The 15,784-nt window shown below is 33.5% G+C and overlaps 1 protein-coding gene and 2 long non-coding RNA genes across 3 annotated transcripts; 1 reads left to right on the top strand and 2 right to left on the bottom strand.

Annotated features, from left to right (window-relative positions):
* Positions 1–1,688: 1,688 nt before the first annotated feature.
* LOC136275419 (uncharacterized) lies at positions 1,689–4,282 on the top strand. The gene is made up of 5 exons (XR_010713961.1): positions 1,689–2,027; positions 2,407–2,494; positions 2,851–2,981; positions 3,191–3,338; positions 3,574–4,282. It is a non-coding gene; the product is annotated as an uncharacterized lncRNA (long non-coding RNA).
* Positions 4,283–4,402: 120 nt separating this feature from the next.
* On the bottom strand, positions 4,403–5,688 carry LOC117687470 (uncharacterized). Its single transcript, XR_010713782.1, has 3 exons — positions 5,635–5,688; positions 4,973–5,193; positions 4,403–4,477 (listed from the first exon to the last, which is right to left on the bottom strand). It is a non-coding gene; the product is annotated as an uncharacterized lncRNA (long non-coding RNA).
* A 4,659-nt stretch (positions 5,689–10,347) lies between these two features.
* Positions 10,348–14,488, bottom strand: LOC105339974 (arylsulfatase J). The gene is made up of 8 exons (XM_066084500.1): positions 14,336–14,488; positions 13,818–13,977; positions 12,876–12,988; positions 12,666–12,782; positions 11,991–12,113; positions 11,729–11,861; positions 11,352–11,505; positions 10,348–11,102 (listed from the first exon to the last, which is right to left on the bottom strand). Exons 1-8 carry the CDS (start codon positions 14,453–14,455, stop codon positions 10,406–10,408), a joined length of 1,617 nt encoding a protein of 538 aa, XP_065940572.1. The 5' UTR covers positions 14,456–14,488; the 3' UTR covers positions 10,348–10,405.
* Between the last annotated feature and the right edge of the window lie 1,296 nt (positions 14,489–15,784).

Genomic DNA, 15,784 nt, shown 5'->3' with positions numbered 1-15,784 from the left:
TTTTATCTCAGAATTTAAAGGATTCATACTTCTAAAGTAATTATGATCTATCTATGAATGAAGTTTGCATGTATAGTATCAGGCATTCGGTGAATTCTACTATTTGCGCACACATTACGATTCGTACTACTTTGTTAACTATGCAGTGACAGCTTTGTGTAAATTAAAAATTTCATATTTTGATGCATTTCTCTTGAGATTTTAACTTTTATACAGTGACATAATTATTCAATCATACTTAAATGCTTGAAAAAATTTTACGGGAAGTTTTCTAGCCTCGCCTATTATAAAAGTAAAGTTAAGTTACATGTGTATTCGGAAAATAACAAAACATTGCAAATTATGCTAGTTGATGCATGTTGTAGTTTCGGCTTAACATTAACTCATTTCATAATACTGATAGTTCATATCACATGCCAATCATTTCTTTAAACGTATAGGCCTACTTTGTTTCTGTACTGTTTACCGACAACTTTACAATTACAGCGCCTTTGAACTTATGTGTGCATATGGCACGGAATCCCGATCCCGATTCAGATGTGTGCTAGCCTGGTTCCCTGAGCTACCCATTACGTACAGGAACCAGGCTAGCTCTTGCGCAGACTGAATTTTCCCCATAGATCCGGGTTAACCTCGCTTATATATTTTCTGCGTGGACCTCAGGGTCCACGCAATAACGTTGATTCTTATTTCAATTCGGAGGAACCGTATTTTATATATTAATAAATCAGAAATATTAAATTAGGGTTCTATATATTTTGTCAGATAGTTCTGAACGGCATAAAAGTTTATACCTTTCCGAATTCTTTTGAAAAGCTAATTGATCCTTCTAAAAATCACAATTTTGTATGATCTTCAAAGGTTACTTCTTAGAGTATCTAGACCTTTGTAGCCAAGTTCTGGATTTTATGAAAACGAACTTAATTACACAGAGGAAGACAGATCACGAAGATACTGATGTCTTTGCAACTCTCCCTTACAAAGCCGACCCAGGCTGGATTTACGGATTCATATATTACTATATTAAAATAATAGACTCGAATTTTAAGGCTTTAATACAGAGAAATCGAAAGAGTACTGTCTTTTGTTTTATGTATTCAAAACATAATTGGTACTTGAGGATTACCAATTTGTGTTTATTTTTTTCTCAAACAAGCTTCGCTAATTACATGTAATAATCAGCGAATATTCCTTTAAAAATTCCGGAAATTATCTGGATTTTTTGGATTTTACAATCTTGCGCTTGCGCATTACATTCTCGCTTATTCACAGGAGGCTCTTTAGTTGGATAAACTCAGAAACGATTATAGCAATACGTGTAAACTTTCATTGGAAATTTGCTATGTATTCATGGTGTGTAAATTGGAAGCGAGTAAAAACGTTGGTAAAAAAGTGTTGAATTTTTTCTCAATGTGAATTAAATTTTTAGATGAAAGGTATTGACAGCCTCAAAATGGGTTGTTATGAATTATTTGACTATTATTTTAGATGCAGCTTCATTAATTCTCTCCAAAATCGTTTCGAAGCGAATCTTCAATTTGATGCTACAACTGTGGTGAAGGCCTGTCCCGAGACACAGTTAGATTATTCTAACTAAGCAGAGTGTTGTGAAATTAATAGCATTGTTTATTTTAGGCTTAAAGCTTGGTTCTGTGAATGTCAACAATACGGTGTGTCTTTTTCTTAAATGTCCGATATCATATATGTAAACCCGTGCACGCACGGGTCAAAGTCTAGTGTTGTTTAAAATGTTCACTAAGCTCATTTGGCTCCACTTTTTCGTTGTGGTTGGTGTTATATAAAGGACTCCTTTTTCTCCCGAAAAGGCGTTTTCTAAAGTCTATCATGTACATCGTATTGTTCAACGAGAATTTACTTTAAATATTTTGAACACTATTTTATTTCGCTTCGAGTCAACAAGATGATCCTATATTGCAGACCATTACGAGTGTCCAGACGGATGGGTCCGATTCAAAGACTCCTGTTTCTTCTTCAGTAAAACCCAGGCCACGTGGGCTTCATCATCAGTCAGTACTGTAAACGTCCTTAATTTAGCGCAAACAAAATTTAGCGCAAGCTTTACTGATAAGCGTAATTGGTTTTGATTCATATTTGTTCCACCATTTATTAAGAAATTATAAGTAAATTGAATGAGTAGACAAGAAAAAAGATACGAAGGACATGAACATGTTTTTTATATTGCGTAAAATAGATTTTAAATCATTAATGTTGCAGTTTTATCTTGTGTATTCGTCATGTTGAAGATTTGGATTTACTTATCTTGGAAGTAAATTTTGTGGAACTATACGATAACTGATTCGTAATGTAATGGGCTATAGAATTAATGTCTGCATATACATGTATAGTTATTCTTTAACATCGACATCTGGATTTTGTCTTTGACAGTACATGTGTGCCGAGCTGGGAGGGACCTTGGCTCACATGGAGACACAGGATGAAAGCGATTTCCTGGAGAACTTCGTCCTGAACCAAGGTTTGATCCCTTTATCAAGTTTTTGTAGATTCAAGCATATCAATTGGCACACTGCATTGAACTGATAAATAAAACGGAGACGTTTTAGAATCATTTTAACAAGGCCTTGGACTTTCAGTAGGATGTAATGTTCGAACTATTTCTTGCGTCAAAGCAAGTTAAAAATGACGCTGATTACAAGCAAAATATACATGCTTACGTCACATTGCTGTTTGACACTACCCAAAGTCCAAGTTCTTGTAAAATGGTTCTATATGTGTTATTCTCTCTCTCTCTCTCTCTCTCTCTCTCTCTCTCTCTCTCTCTCTCTCTCTCTCTCTCTCTCTCTGATCAATTTCTTACCATTTTTTGGGCAGCTTATATTGGATGTATAAACGACAGAGAGGTTCGCATCCTAGATGACGAGTTTCACTACAGTGACACTATGACAAATAGAATGTGTACAGTAAAATGCAGAGAAAGATTCTATAATTTTTCAGGAACACAGGTACTACATCTCATTTTAACAATACTGCATTTCATTTTATTATGAGACATAAATTGATGATATTTACTGCTCGTTGGTACAGACAGTACTTTTAACTGAACTGGTGTAAGAACATATATGAGTCTTTCTAAACAAATGCTTATTTAAAATGATACAAACATAAAAATATGACTGCTCTCAAACGTGTTTTTCAACAAAATGTTTCTTAGTATTTCGGACAGTGTTTCTGTGGGAACGTATCGTGGGAAAAGTTCCAGAGTTATGGCCCGTCCCCAGAGGACCAGCGTACGCTGCCCTGTCATGGTGATAAGCAGGAACGGTGCGGGGGTCATTGGAGGTCATCGGTATATTTAACAGGTGCTACATATGCTATTTTCGATTTTAATGATATTGAATAGGTAGTAAATGTTCATCAATATGGTACTTGGCACTTACTGGCTTAATTAAATACGAATAACTTGGGTTTCAAAAACAGAAAAAAAAATGATTTTGAATGAAAAAATATATAACAATATTTAAAATATATCAAACTTTATTTTCTGAAGCACAGAAAAAAAACGAGCAAAGGAAAATAAAATGTTGTTACCCACAGGTGGCCGAAAACACTGGGTAGGGGGGAGGGATATGACGGAGGAGGGAAAGTGGGCGTGGTTTCCCGGCAATGAACCTGTGACGTATACTGATTGGCTTCCGACAGAACCAGACAACAAATTACATTCGTCGTTAGAGAAAGAACACTGCATGACATTGTCGCCAAGCTCACATAATTTTTACCAATGGAGTGACGAAATATGTAGCGAGCTATTGAATTTCATATCTGAGAGAATCCCTATAAGGTCGGGTGTTTAATGGATTATGGTACGGTGGTTTGTTCGTTTGGAGCAGTCACCTGAAATTCTCGCTTGCAATTGTCACGAGTATGATCGTTTAAAAATTTTAAGAAACTAGTTTTCATATATTTGGTTATCAATAACACAAAACACTTTTCTTCCTCCTTGTAATAAAATATATATAATAAGGGAAAGGTAAATTAAATGTAAAAATGTATGTAGAGAATGTATTTACAATATATGTTTCATTCACATATCTTTATCAAATTTTATGAAACTTCGTTTATGTTATTTGAAAACTTGCTTGCATCGCGTTTATTGCATATTGACTGGGTGTGAAGACTGTTCCAGCTTGTTTCACCCAGAACTCTAACGACATCATTATTCCTTTTACTCTTCTTATTTTCTACATGCATACTGTATAGAAAACCACGTCATTTGCCAATTAATGTATTTTTAAAAAATAAAGAAAGTATGTTTTATAATATATTTTGTTCTAAAATGTATGATACATATACATTAGTATTGAAAAAAAACACGGGTATTCTAATTCTATGCGTTGTAACAGTGCCCTTTTTATTAGTAACATATCACAAAGACGATGACGAGGAAGAAGTTGATCCCATCACCAAAACCGCCAGAATCCAGACAGCCATCTTCATGGCCCTGACAATTCAGTATAATCATTGGAGTATGATTTCACTTTTACAAATCGGATAGGTCATTCATGTTCAACTTTGATTTGATTTGACTTTTGATACTTTCTGAATTGATTCAGTTAACGTTACGTTACGAGAATGTTAATTTTTGACTGATCACATTTAAAATTCTTGACTTTAATTTAAAGCATTTACATTAAAAATAAATAATGTCATTTTTCATGTTTTAAACATAGAACCATTTTAACAAGACCTTGGAATTTCGGTAGGACGTAACCTTTCCTTGCATCAAAACAAGCTAAAAATGACGCTGGTTTCAGGTGAAATATACATAGATTGCGTAGTCTTAGCTCAAAAGCCAAACAAATCTTGTTGATTTCATAGAGCAATGGCCTACAATGAAATAGACAAGCCTACGTCACATTGCTGTTTGATACGACTACCCAAAGTCCAAGCTCTTGTTAAAATGGTTCTAATTCCATCGTTTTGCAAAAAAACCCACCTTCCACTTTTGAATTCTTTCATAATCCTTTCACTACTCGTGAAATGAAGCACAGGTAAGAGGGCAAAGGGTAACTGGACGCTCTGGAGGACATTTAACCAATTGTTCATCATGTCAAGGTCATTTGTTGCTGCCAAGGCAACGGTAATAGTGGGCACCATCGCGATAGATCGAGTTAGTAAAACTCGTTTCCATTTTGCCCACTTAATTTGAATAAAACCCTACAAGGATAAAACAGACAATGTGATTGTTCTTCTCAACAGATCAAATATAATGCCTACCTGCATGTAAACGGTACATAAATGTCACCGGTTTTATATTTTATTAAAGCGGTATGTACCGGGTATGTGTTATAAATTGTGTGAAATACCTCTATGGTGAAACATTTAGGTGTAACGTAATACAACAATCAACTAAGAACTGCTACTGAACAGAAAATTCGGAAAAAATTAAGAGGATTTCAACCTGAATGTTCCACCAGATCTACATGTGCAGTTGTGTAACTGCGATGCTACAAGTTACGTTAGAGATAATCACACAAAAGCTTCTCCGTACAGTGGTTAAAGACAACTTATTGTCAACCAACCGGCTTTGTTTCTGATGTGCATATACACATTGCGTATAAATTTACGTATAATTATTCTATTACGTATAATCATTACCTCCATTACAAACTGACCAGCATACGTCCCCTAAAATAAAGTAAACAATGGTATTAAAAATAATAAATAAAAAGTTTAAAATACAGAAATTGAAATAATGTATATACAAAGTACAGATTTACCGTCATAGTGGAACACTGGCCTGCTGCTAAAATGCCTACTCCCAATACTATCTTCATCGAAGAAGGCCTCCAGCTTCCTTAATCCAAACTGTTCCAAGAAAAGGAACGTAAATGTGTCAACCCCTGTAATCAGGACTCCAGCCCAGATTGGAACCCTAAAAGAAAAGAAAGGAAAAGTAAATTAGAAGAATTAACCTATACCAGAAAAGAGAAGCGTTAAAAAATTAACATCCAACTGAAATGCATAAGGAAACTATAAGTTAAGACTTGGGTTTCAAATATCAATTATCAACAAATTGTGAGCAGAGCAGAATTCTTTATGGTCTTTGAAATTCAATCAATGACTTCTACGATGTCTTTACTAACAATTTGTTGGAGAGTAGATTGATGGCTATGGCCGATGCTATGACTTCCTGTATGTCACTTCCTATAATTGCAATTTCAATCATGATCCAAAGTGTGTACCGAGGAACTCTGGGATATTCCAGACGGCAAACTTAAGCTTCTGCGAGATTCATTCCTGAAAAGAAATGTCTGTACATAAGAATCTTTGTAAACTTATACTTAACTATGGAGATATGAATGAAATATGGTTGAGGGATACTAATACTAATACTTATGACAAATATGAGTATATCAAGTGAGTTTGCTTGATAAAGTACGTGATAAAAAGAAAATCGTCTTGTAGGAGCACAGCCACACTATGTCAAACAGATTATTCGCGTCGTCTGTTTTGGGGTTCTGATGACTCGTGGTTCAAAATAAAAGTAATAATGGGAGACGTATTTGGAGCCCTGTTACGTTTCTTTGTGAGTTAAAAATTTACAAAAGGGTTTAAATATATGGAAGCTACAATGTAGCATCTTACCTAGGTTAATAAAACATTTGTATGAAGAAAAAACTTCATGCAGGTGTAAAACTTTCACAAAATGAATTCTTTCATAGTTTCATAAGTTTTAACATTATAACAACAGCTTTCAGATTTACGCTCATGGTTATGTCAATCTAAATACTTAAAAAAATTCTAATGTTTTATGAATACTCTGTGGAATTCCCTTAATGATTTGTCTATAAATGTAAACTTTTATCAAAGACATGGTCATATAATACTGACAATATCTACTCTATGGACTATATAACCATCTTTGAAAGAGAACTTCATCCTTTATGACAAAGGTTATTTTAAACAGACCTATGCACATTTCTTACCGTACAAAGATGCTGGCCCTATATGTACATTTAAAAATTATTAGGGCCCCACCCTATGGTGATCAGTTTGTCCGTCCTTCCATCTGTCTGTCTGTCCAAGATCGCTTGTCCAGAGCATATCTTCTCTCCCCTTAGCTGAATCTGGCTCATACTTCACCCAAAGAGTGCCTATGGGTAAAGGGTGTGCAGTGACCTTGAACTATGTTTCTAGGTCTAAGGTTAAGGTCATAGCAGAATTATATAATTATTATAAAATTTTTGTCTGTGGCATATTTTCTCTCCCTTTGGTCCAATCTGGCTCATACTTCACTTACAGAGTTTCTATGGTCAATAGGTGTGCAGTGACCTTAAATGAAATTTGTAGGTTAAGGGTCAAGGTCATATCGGACCACCAAAAATTCCTTTTTTCAGAGCATATATATTTTCCACTTAGTCCTATTTGACTCATACTTCTCATAAACAGAGCTTTAGAGTAAATCAAGGGCGTTTTGTAACCTTGAATCAATTTTCAAGGCCAATTGTAAAGGTCATAGTATAGTTATATAAAAAATCCTTGTCCAAAGCATATCTTCTCTCCCTTTGCTCCAATCTGGCTCATACATCACCCACATAGTGCTTTTGATCAATGGATATGCAGTGACCTCGAATGATGTATGTATGTCAAGTGTCAAGGTCATATCATCTCACACAAAAAATCCCTTTTTATATATGAATATAAATATTTTATATATATATATATATATATATATATATATATATATATATATATATATATATATATATATATATATATATATATACACTCTCCACGTAGTCCTATTTGCGTAAAAGTTCAACAGAGCTTTTTTGGTCAATAGCGTACAGTGACTTTGAACCAAGTCAATGTGAAGGTCATAGTTGATTTCTTTATAACCATTTGATTAATCTTGCTCAGACTGAACACAAATGCCTGTATGTATGTTAGGGGTAATGAGATTGAATTAGAAGTTCTATGCCAGGTGGAAAATTGCTGAGTTATAGGTCAAGGTCAAAGCAAAATTCTCTGAATTTCTTTTCATCGTATTGTCCATTATTTGAGTGGGGTCCTCTTAGATGGTCTCCATCTCAATGTTGTGTAGTTTAAAGTAATCAGTAATTTTTTGGAGAACAAAATTCAATATACATGTATCAGTAAATATACAGTAAATGCTGAAGGACCAACATTTTTAATTCAAATGAAAAATAACAAAGAATTTGAATTCCAATCTATAATTTAATAATTTGAGCAAAATTCCCATCCAACACTTAAGTAATTAACACAAGCAATTATTCTGTTGAAATAACCAAAAAGTATTAATTAAAGTATAATGAATACAAATTTGCTACTAGTAGTTGCTTACATGGTGTATAAATCAAAAAAGATATATTGCACTAATAACAAACATAAAATGTATTATGCATTTAATATCCTTGTAAATTGGTTATCATAATTTTATGTTCAAATCCCGGTATGTATAAGTAATGTAAGGCACAGTCGACTAAATGTAGTAAATATCACCAACCAAAAATAAAATCTGAGTATTCATACTCATCAAGGGTTTTTCTGACTTAAAAACTGTAAGGGTCTTCGCTCCATTAAAGTATAGAAAAAAAATAAGCAGTAATATGTTCAAATGGAATTTTTTTTTTCAATCTACAGTACCTAATAATATGTAAATTTTGTATAAATGTTATATATATTTGTTTATATAAGAACTTGAATGTAAAAATAAAAGCAAATATTGGGAAGCATTGTATTGTGAATTGGCGTCCAGACCAAAATATGTCAGAAAAACCCAAGATTTAGTACATGTATTCGCAACATGTATTGAACATATCATGGGCAGCTTTTCAGATCAAATTGACTAACGTATAAATTGTTCTTGACAAAAAAAATTGTCCAAAGATAGCAAGCAATACAACTACATGTAAGTATAACCTATTGCCCTATCAACAAGCAAGCTAACAGTACAGGAATCATATATAGTATATATACGTATAAAACAAAAATAAAACAACACATACAAAAACAAAACTGAAGTCAAATGCCAGTAGAATAATTAAAGTAAGGAAGATGCCAATAAAGAATGGTATAAAGCCATTGCATTATTCATTTGACCAGTATATGCCTGATCTAAGTAACAGCAGCACACACAAGCTGAAAACTGAAAAAGACAATAGAAAATTATACATTGATATTGGTTGATTGTTGGTGTAAATTGAAATGCATAGAGTCACACTAAATTATATAATAATTTTAAATCATATTGTAAAGACAAAATAAGTAATAGTAATGTCAAAGCCTCACAGAAAAGGTCAAGATCAGAAATTTATGATGCAGTTGAACTGATCTTACCATAATGTATTTTTTTGTTTGAAATTTGATTTTAAAATCTTGAACTTTAAGTTAGAAACTAGGCTTAACTTGAAAAAAATAAAAAAGGAAAATAGAATCAAGGTCTTGGAGAAGGTTCAGAATATTGTTATACAATCAGACACAAATTGCACTATTCAAATTTGAAGTTTGATTACGTAAAAATCTCTAGCTGTATGTGTCTTTGATGAAAATAAGCTACCGGTGGTTGCAAAAGCAAGGTGAACTATCTTGAATAGTTTATTTGAAACTGAGCTAAACATTTCATTATGAAATTCAAAGTGTAAAGGTCAGAAGAAAGACAAACAATATATTATATGCACCAGCCAGATATTTGGTACCAGCAAACATGTTGATTTCTGTTCTGAAAATCAGAAACAATTAGGAAATTGTGACTGGTATGTGACAAAAGGCTTTTGAAGTATTGGTCGGAAAGTATCTGATAAGGTTCAATGTAGATTCTTTATTTTATGCAAATACTAGAAAATAAAATCTCAAGCGACAACTTTTGTGGTACTTTCAATATCATAATTCACAAATGTCATAAAATGTGAAATTTTAAGGAAGATTATAAAAAAACGTGAGGAATACTTCTCAGGATTTTCGGCGGATACATTAAAGCCTTGTTAAATTAAGAGTTTACAATAATAATGAACCTACTGATCTTTGACCCTCTGTAATGAAAATTCCATAAATAAAGATCACCAGCTTGACAAGGCTAACCTGTGAATGACTTTTCATGAAATTCAAGAAAGGAAAATTTCAGTCAAACACTTTGGATTTTTGACATCAAGTTCATATGGCTATCAAAAGTTGGTCAGTCATTATATTATCTATTTTAAGAACTGATAGATTCCAATTAACCAGACCATGATCAAAATTTGTTTCTGAATCTGCATTCTACAGTTTCAGCATCTACTATTAAAATACTATTGCTTAAAGCTGCATTAAAATAGTTGATCTAGGAATGTTTATGTTTAAAAAAAAAAAAAAAGAACAAAAATATATCTATGCTAAAAAAACCCTCTTAAGTTGGCATGCCTGTCAGTTAGTCCAGCCATGGCCTCCATATGCCTCCATTGACTCGTGGATTTCCAGCTGGGTCAATTGGTTTATTTCCAGGGGGTACCATCATTGTGCTCTTGTACTTCACAATTTTAGCCAACAGTTTTGTTACAATATCCATATGACTGCTTGCTATGTTATTGTACTCGCAAGGATCCGATGGAATATGGTACAAACATGGCACTTTATTGGCTTGACAATTTGTGCTGGCATTGGCAGGCTTAGGACCGCATTGAATTGTCACTGGTTTGCAAGTTTCCTGTAAAATACCTCGTTCACTCCTGTTGGTGTGTTTATATGCACTCATCTGCATTTTGTCATAACTCGATTTTTCAGACAGTTGATATGGGGGATACCAGCCATCCCAATATCCAGTAATAGGTCCGTGTAATAGTTTGTAATCTCCAACTCTGATAGCTTCAGTTTTGTCCATTGGGTCAATGTTGTGGAGAATTTCAGTCCTGACCGGCTTGCCATTGGTCTGCAGCACCCCCCACTGATCAATGCCATACAGATTGTAAAGATCTGATGCCTTACCACCAGCAGCTGTGTAGAGGGTAGGTAGCCAGTCTGTGACGTGGATCATCTGATTGGATACGTAGCCTTTGGTCTGGAGTAAAGGACTGGAAATGAAGGCAACTCCTCGAACTCCTCCTTCCCACAGTGTATCTTTAACTCCTCTACAGAGAAAATATTACTATTTTAAATACAAATTATGGTAGAGAACAACACATATTCAAACTCAACACAGTAATTGTTTGTAGAATGAGTTTTTTTGAAATGCGAAGAACCAAGTTAAAAGATATTGAAAGTCTTAACGAGGGTAGTTAATAGGCTGTAGTTAATCTTGTATCAATATTTAGAATATCCTTTTCAAAAACTATGTTTATTTTAACCAAGTATCCTTTTCAAATATGCATGCATATTACCTCAGAGGAAAATTGCTGGCAGCATTGCCAACAAATCCATTAGCAGGTCCCCCATTGTCTGTTGTAAAGACAATTATAGAATTGCTATACATATTTTTGTCTTTCAGTGTTTGCACAATTGATCCAACAGCATCATCTAGAGCAGACACCATTGCTGAAAGTATAAAGAAAAGTCTGTGAAGCACTATTGTCTTTGGTGCTATCTAAATATTACACATATCGTACCCATGTATAGTCAACAAAATAATATCTTCTTGGCCTTTATTCCTTCTAAGCTAAACATGTACTATATTGATTTGTATCTTTATGTACTCCCCCTCCCCAATCCCCCTCAAAACAAAATCCCCCATCAACCTTTCATGATGAATGTTGTTTACCTGCATATGTCTTTCTCTCTGTATTTTTTATATGAGGGAATCTTTTGATGTATTTTGTTGGTGCCTGAAGACTCTTTCCACTAGGAAGGTTGCCACTGTGAACAGCTTGGAAAGGCAGGTACAGAAACAGGGGCTAAAAGTAGAACAAGTGCATAGACAACTTATAATAAATACTAGTACTTTGAACACATTATAACAAAACAATAATCAATACTGCCACGGTGTATACACAATCATTTCTTGCATGTAGGTCCATTCATACCTCTGATGTGTTATGTTTCTGTATGATAGTGTTGGCTTCTTGTCTAAACAGTTCTGTTGAGTACTGGCCAATTCCTGTAAAGTCCACGGTAGTGTTCCTCACAAAGTCAAACCCAAAATATTCCTATAAAATACAAGATACAATACTTGATTTATACAAGTATTCTTGGACAGGCATTCAGAAGACAGCTGATGTATTTTTCTTCCAATGTACTTTTTTTATGTACATGAAGATAGCAACCTTGTATGTTGTATTAAGACATACTCCAAACACTGCATATACATTTACCTTCATCTGTGATATAACAATTGACTGCTTCTTTGACTTTAATAAAGTCTTAACTCGTTTTCTGAATTTTGTCATTAAATTTTTCTAAAGGACTTCTTTTTAAAGCACAACAAATACTCAATCTTTGAATAAGCATATAAATTACGTAATCTCTTAATTACCAGTATTGAGGTAATACACATTGACAAACTGACATTATAATATGATTTGTTAATGAACATCATAATAAAAGCCTAATATCTAAGCAGTTAACAGTCATTTATAAAGAGGAATCAGACCTTTGTGCTTAGTATTGCTAGTACCAGTAATTGTTACAAAAAAATCTCATTAATAAGTATGAATTGATTCACAACCTTAAGCAGATATGTTACGTTTTATTATGTTTACCTCATTGGCTTCCGAGGTGTGATCATAGTAATCTCCACAGCCCAGATAATATCCATAGTGAGTCTCAAAGCCTCTGTACATTGGGGTAAACTCCTTCTTGTGGAATCCAAGGTGCCACTGAAGAAAGGAAAGTTTTAGAACTGCTTTAAAAAACCAACACCCTCGATGCTCATTTTCGCATAATTTGAATTTCTTTGTCAGCAGGCCTACCTTGCCCACCATATGTCTCCTGTAGCCTAGTTTCTGGAAGAACTGAGGCATGATGGTCTCATTCAGTGGCAGTCCATAGGGCTGAGAGGCCGCTATCACTCCAGACTGGAGACCTGAATGAAAAAAATATTGGTATATATAATGCAACTGCATGTGCAAGTGGATTTGAAAGGGAGATTTAAAGTCAATTTACGACAGACAAATCCAGTTATTCAAACAATAAAATGCTTTCTTTGTTGATTTATAAATATGAGTTATGAATGTGGCGACATGTAGAACAAATTCCTAACCCCGTAAGCGGGTCATATGTAAGTTTTTTCTGCAAAGATTGCTACCTTCATAACCCACATGAATAATCAAAGAAGACATTTTATTGCTTATATTTTCAAAAAAAAAACTTTAACAGCTTTCTTTAAACAAATTAATTAAAATAAGTTAAATTAACTTAATTACTGTTAATCAGTACTTTAGCTTAAAGAAACAATAAAATTGTCTCCTATGGGAATTTGAATCTGACATCATCACGATTATTTCGTGCAGTCTGTGATTTTTCTTAGGTCACTGTACGTTTCGACCAATCAATAAACAGGATGTGTATACTTCAGTCTTGTCAGTTTCAGTCGCTTTAGGTTTTGATCAATCGATAAACGACATTAAACGCCTAAAACGGGCGTGTAGATTTTAGGCCTGCAGTTTCTATAGAGCTAAGAATTACATGTAACAATAAGTTTCCATAGGAAATAGAGGGAATCGTGCTTGGTAGATGTTAATATAAACTGTTTAACTCTAATCCCCCTGGAGCATTTTAGGTAGCAAAAATGGTTATGTTCTGCAACTTATTTAAAATAAATTCCTGACTGTTCAGTTCACTGACTGGGTATTTGAAAATTAATACGTATAATAAAAATGTAATTATTCAAATTTTGAAATGGACACACTTACCTATCTGTATAGGATGTCTGCCTGTCATGAGGGCCCCACGAGTTGGGGTACAAATAGGGGACACATAGTAGTTGTTGAGAATAATCCCTCCATAGGCTAGACTGTCTATGTTGGGGGTTGGGATTTGGGCGGATCCATGAAAGCTCACATCATCGTAACCCTATACAGTTATAACAACATACCTACTAGTATGATACTTAGCAGTACATGTGCATCTCCTAATCAGGATTTAAGATAAACTCCTTCTAAGAAACTTGTAGTATTTCTACATACTACCAGTAATAAATAAATGCTTATCATGTTTTTAATGTATTTCATTAAGGCCAATTTTGAATAAAAAATGAAACAATGAATTAAACTGAATACATGACAATATCACTGTTTTGACAACTTGACAGTAATATTATAAGTATGACTTTAAATATTGTATATCATTTCATCACAATGACTATTCTGAAAACTCAATATTGAATACATGACCATGTTTTTATGAACTAAGTGCATAGAAATAATCTTACCAAATCATCAGCAACAATGAGAATAATATTTGGTCTGGTTGTTGCCACTGCAACCCTGCACAGGATAGCAACATCCAACAACAGTAAAGCAAAGGGTCTGTGCATATTTTTCACAACCATGTTCTACAAAAATTATAACAGCTTATCAGTAAAAAGGTGTTGCTGCATTAATTAAGAGAATCTGATTTTTATTTTTTTTTTCTGAACAAAAGAATTTCTATGGGTCATTTAAAATGCCATATTAATATATAAATATTTTCCTTATTATATATGTATATACGTTGTCTTCACAATTATTTCCTATTTTTGTACGATTGACTGATTTTCTTTATGTATCGAAATTTATAACATGAAATCTCCGCAAGGGGGAAATAAAGATTTAATAAATTCACTTTAAAAACTTGAAATTTTTCCGGCAAGTGTTGCCCACTAGGATCGATCGAGACAGAAAAAAACCCATAAAATGAGAAAATCAAAAATTTACTTTCCTATCTATTAAAGGGGAAAGGTTATGGATAATTTCAAAAATTCAGAGAAGGGATCTAAATACCCGGTTTAAAAAATAGAATAATTTTTCCTTGAAGTTTCTTCAGGATATGAAGGTAATGAATACTAATGATCAAAAAATTATAACTTTTTTGGGCTATAACTATATATAACAATCCACATTTGGTTGATTAATATCTTTTAGTTTATCGGGAATTCTAAACAATACAAATAAAAGAAAAATATTTGAAAATTTCAATGAAAATCATTGTTATATAAACTTTTTTGTTATGAATTAATTCATGTTTTAACGACCATGATATGCTATATAATAACATGTACATTCACCTTAAGGAACTTAAAAGAGCGGATATATATTTCTAAATAGAGACTTGTAATGGGAAATGTTGACATCTTTTCTCCATTCAAAGGTACTTGGGACACTTCACACAAATTTTAACCCTATCATCCATGGTACTTTCAGGTCGTTTTTAGCTGTATATTGAAACCTGACAAGGGGGCGTTTCAAAAGAGGAGTTTGGGGATTTTTTTTGTACCACTGAATGAACATTGTCAAAAACTAGCAAAAACAAGTTTTTGTGTATCTTAAATTGCACCTTTTCTTTACATGTAACAAATTGTAGCTCAAAGTTCATCCATTCGAATTTTTCAGACTAAGAGCTACATACCTGCAGCAAAATATCTTGGGACAGTGTACAGACTGTAGATTGTTAAATACTTTCAGTACCTTGATTTTTGAAAATGCAAAAAGGTTTTTGTCTTATGTGCACCTCGTTGAGGAATTAAAGTAAAGATACGTTGATTTCAAACATGGCAAATTATTGTGCCAAATGACACAATACAAACTGCATATATTATCAAAGTGACACACTCCACGCTACGTGGACATGTACACAGTCAAGAATAAAAAGTTAATATATTCAGAATATATTCAGAATGGAC

This window comes from Magallana gigas, chromosome 5 (assembly GCF_963853765.1).
Source record: "Magallana gigas chromosome 5, xbMagGiga1.1, whole genome shotgun sequence".
NCBI classification, from domain to species: domain Eukaryota; kingdom Metazoa; phylum Mollusca; class Bivalvia; order Ostreida; family Ostreidae; genus Magallana; species Magallana gigas.
Note: the sequence above shows the minus strand (reverse complement) of the source record. Positions and strands in the feature narration are given on the sequence as shown.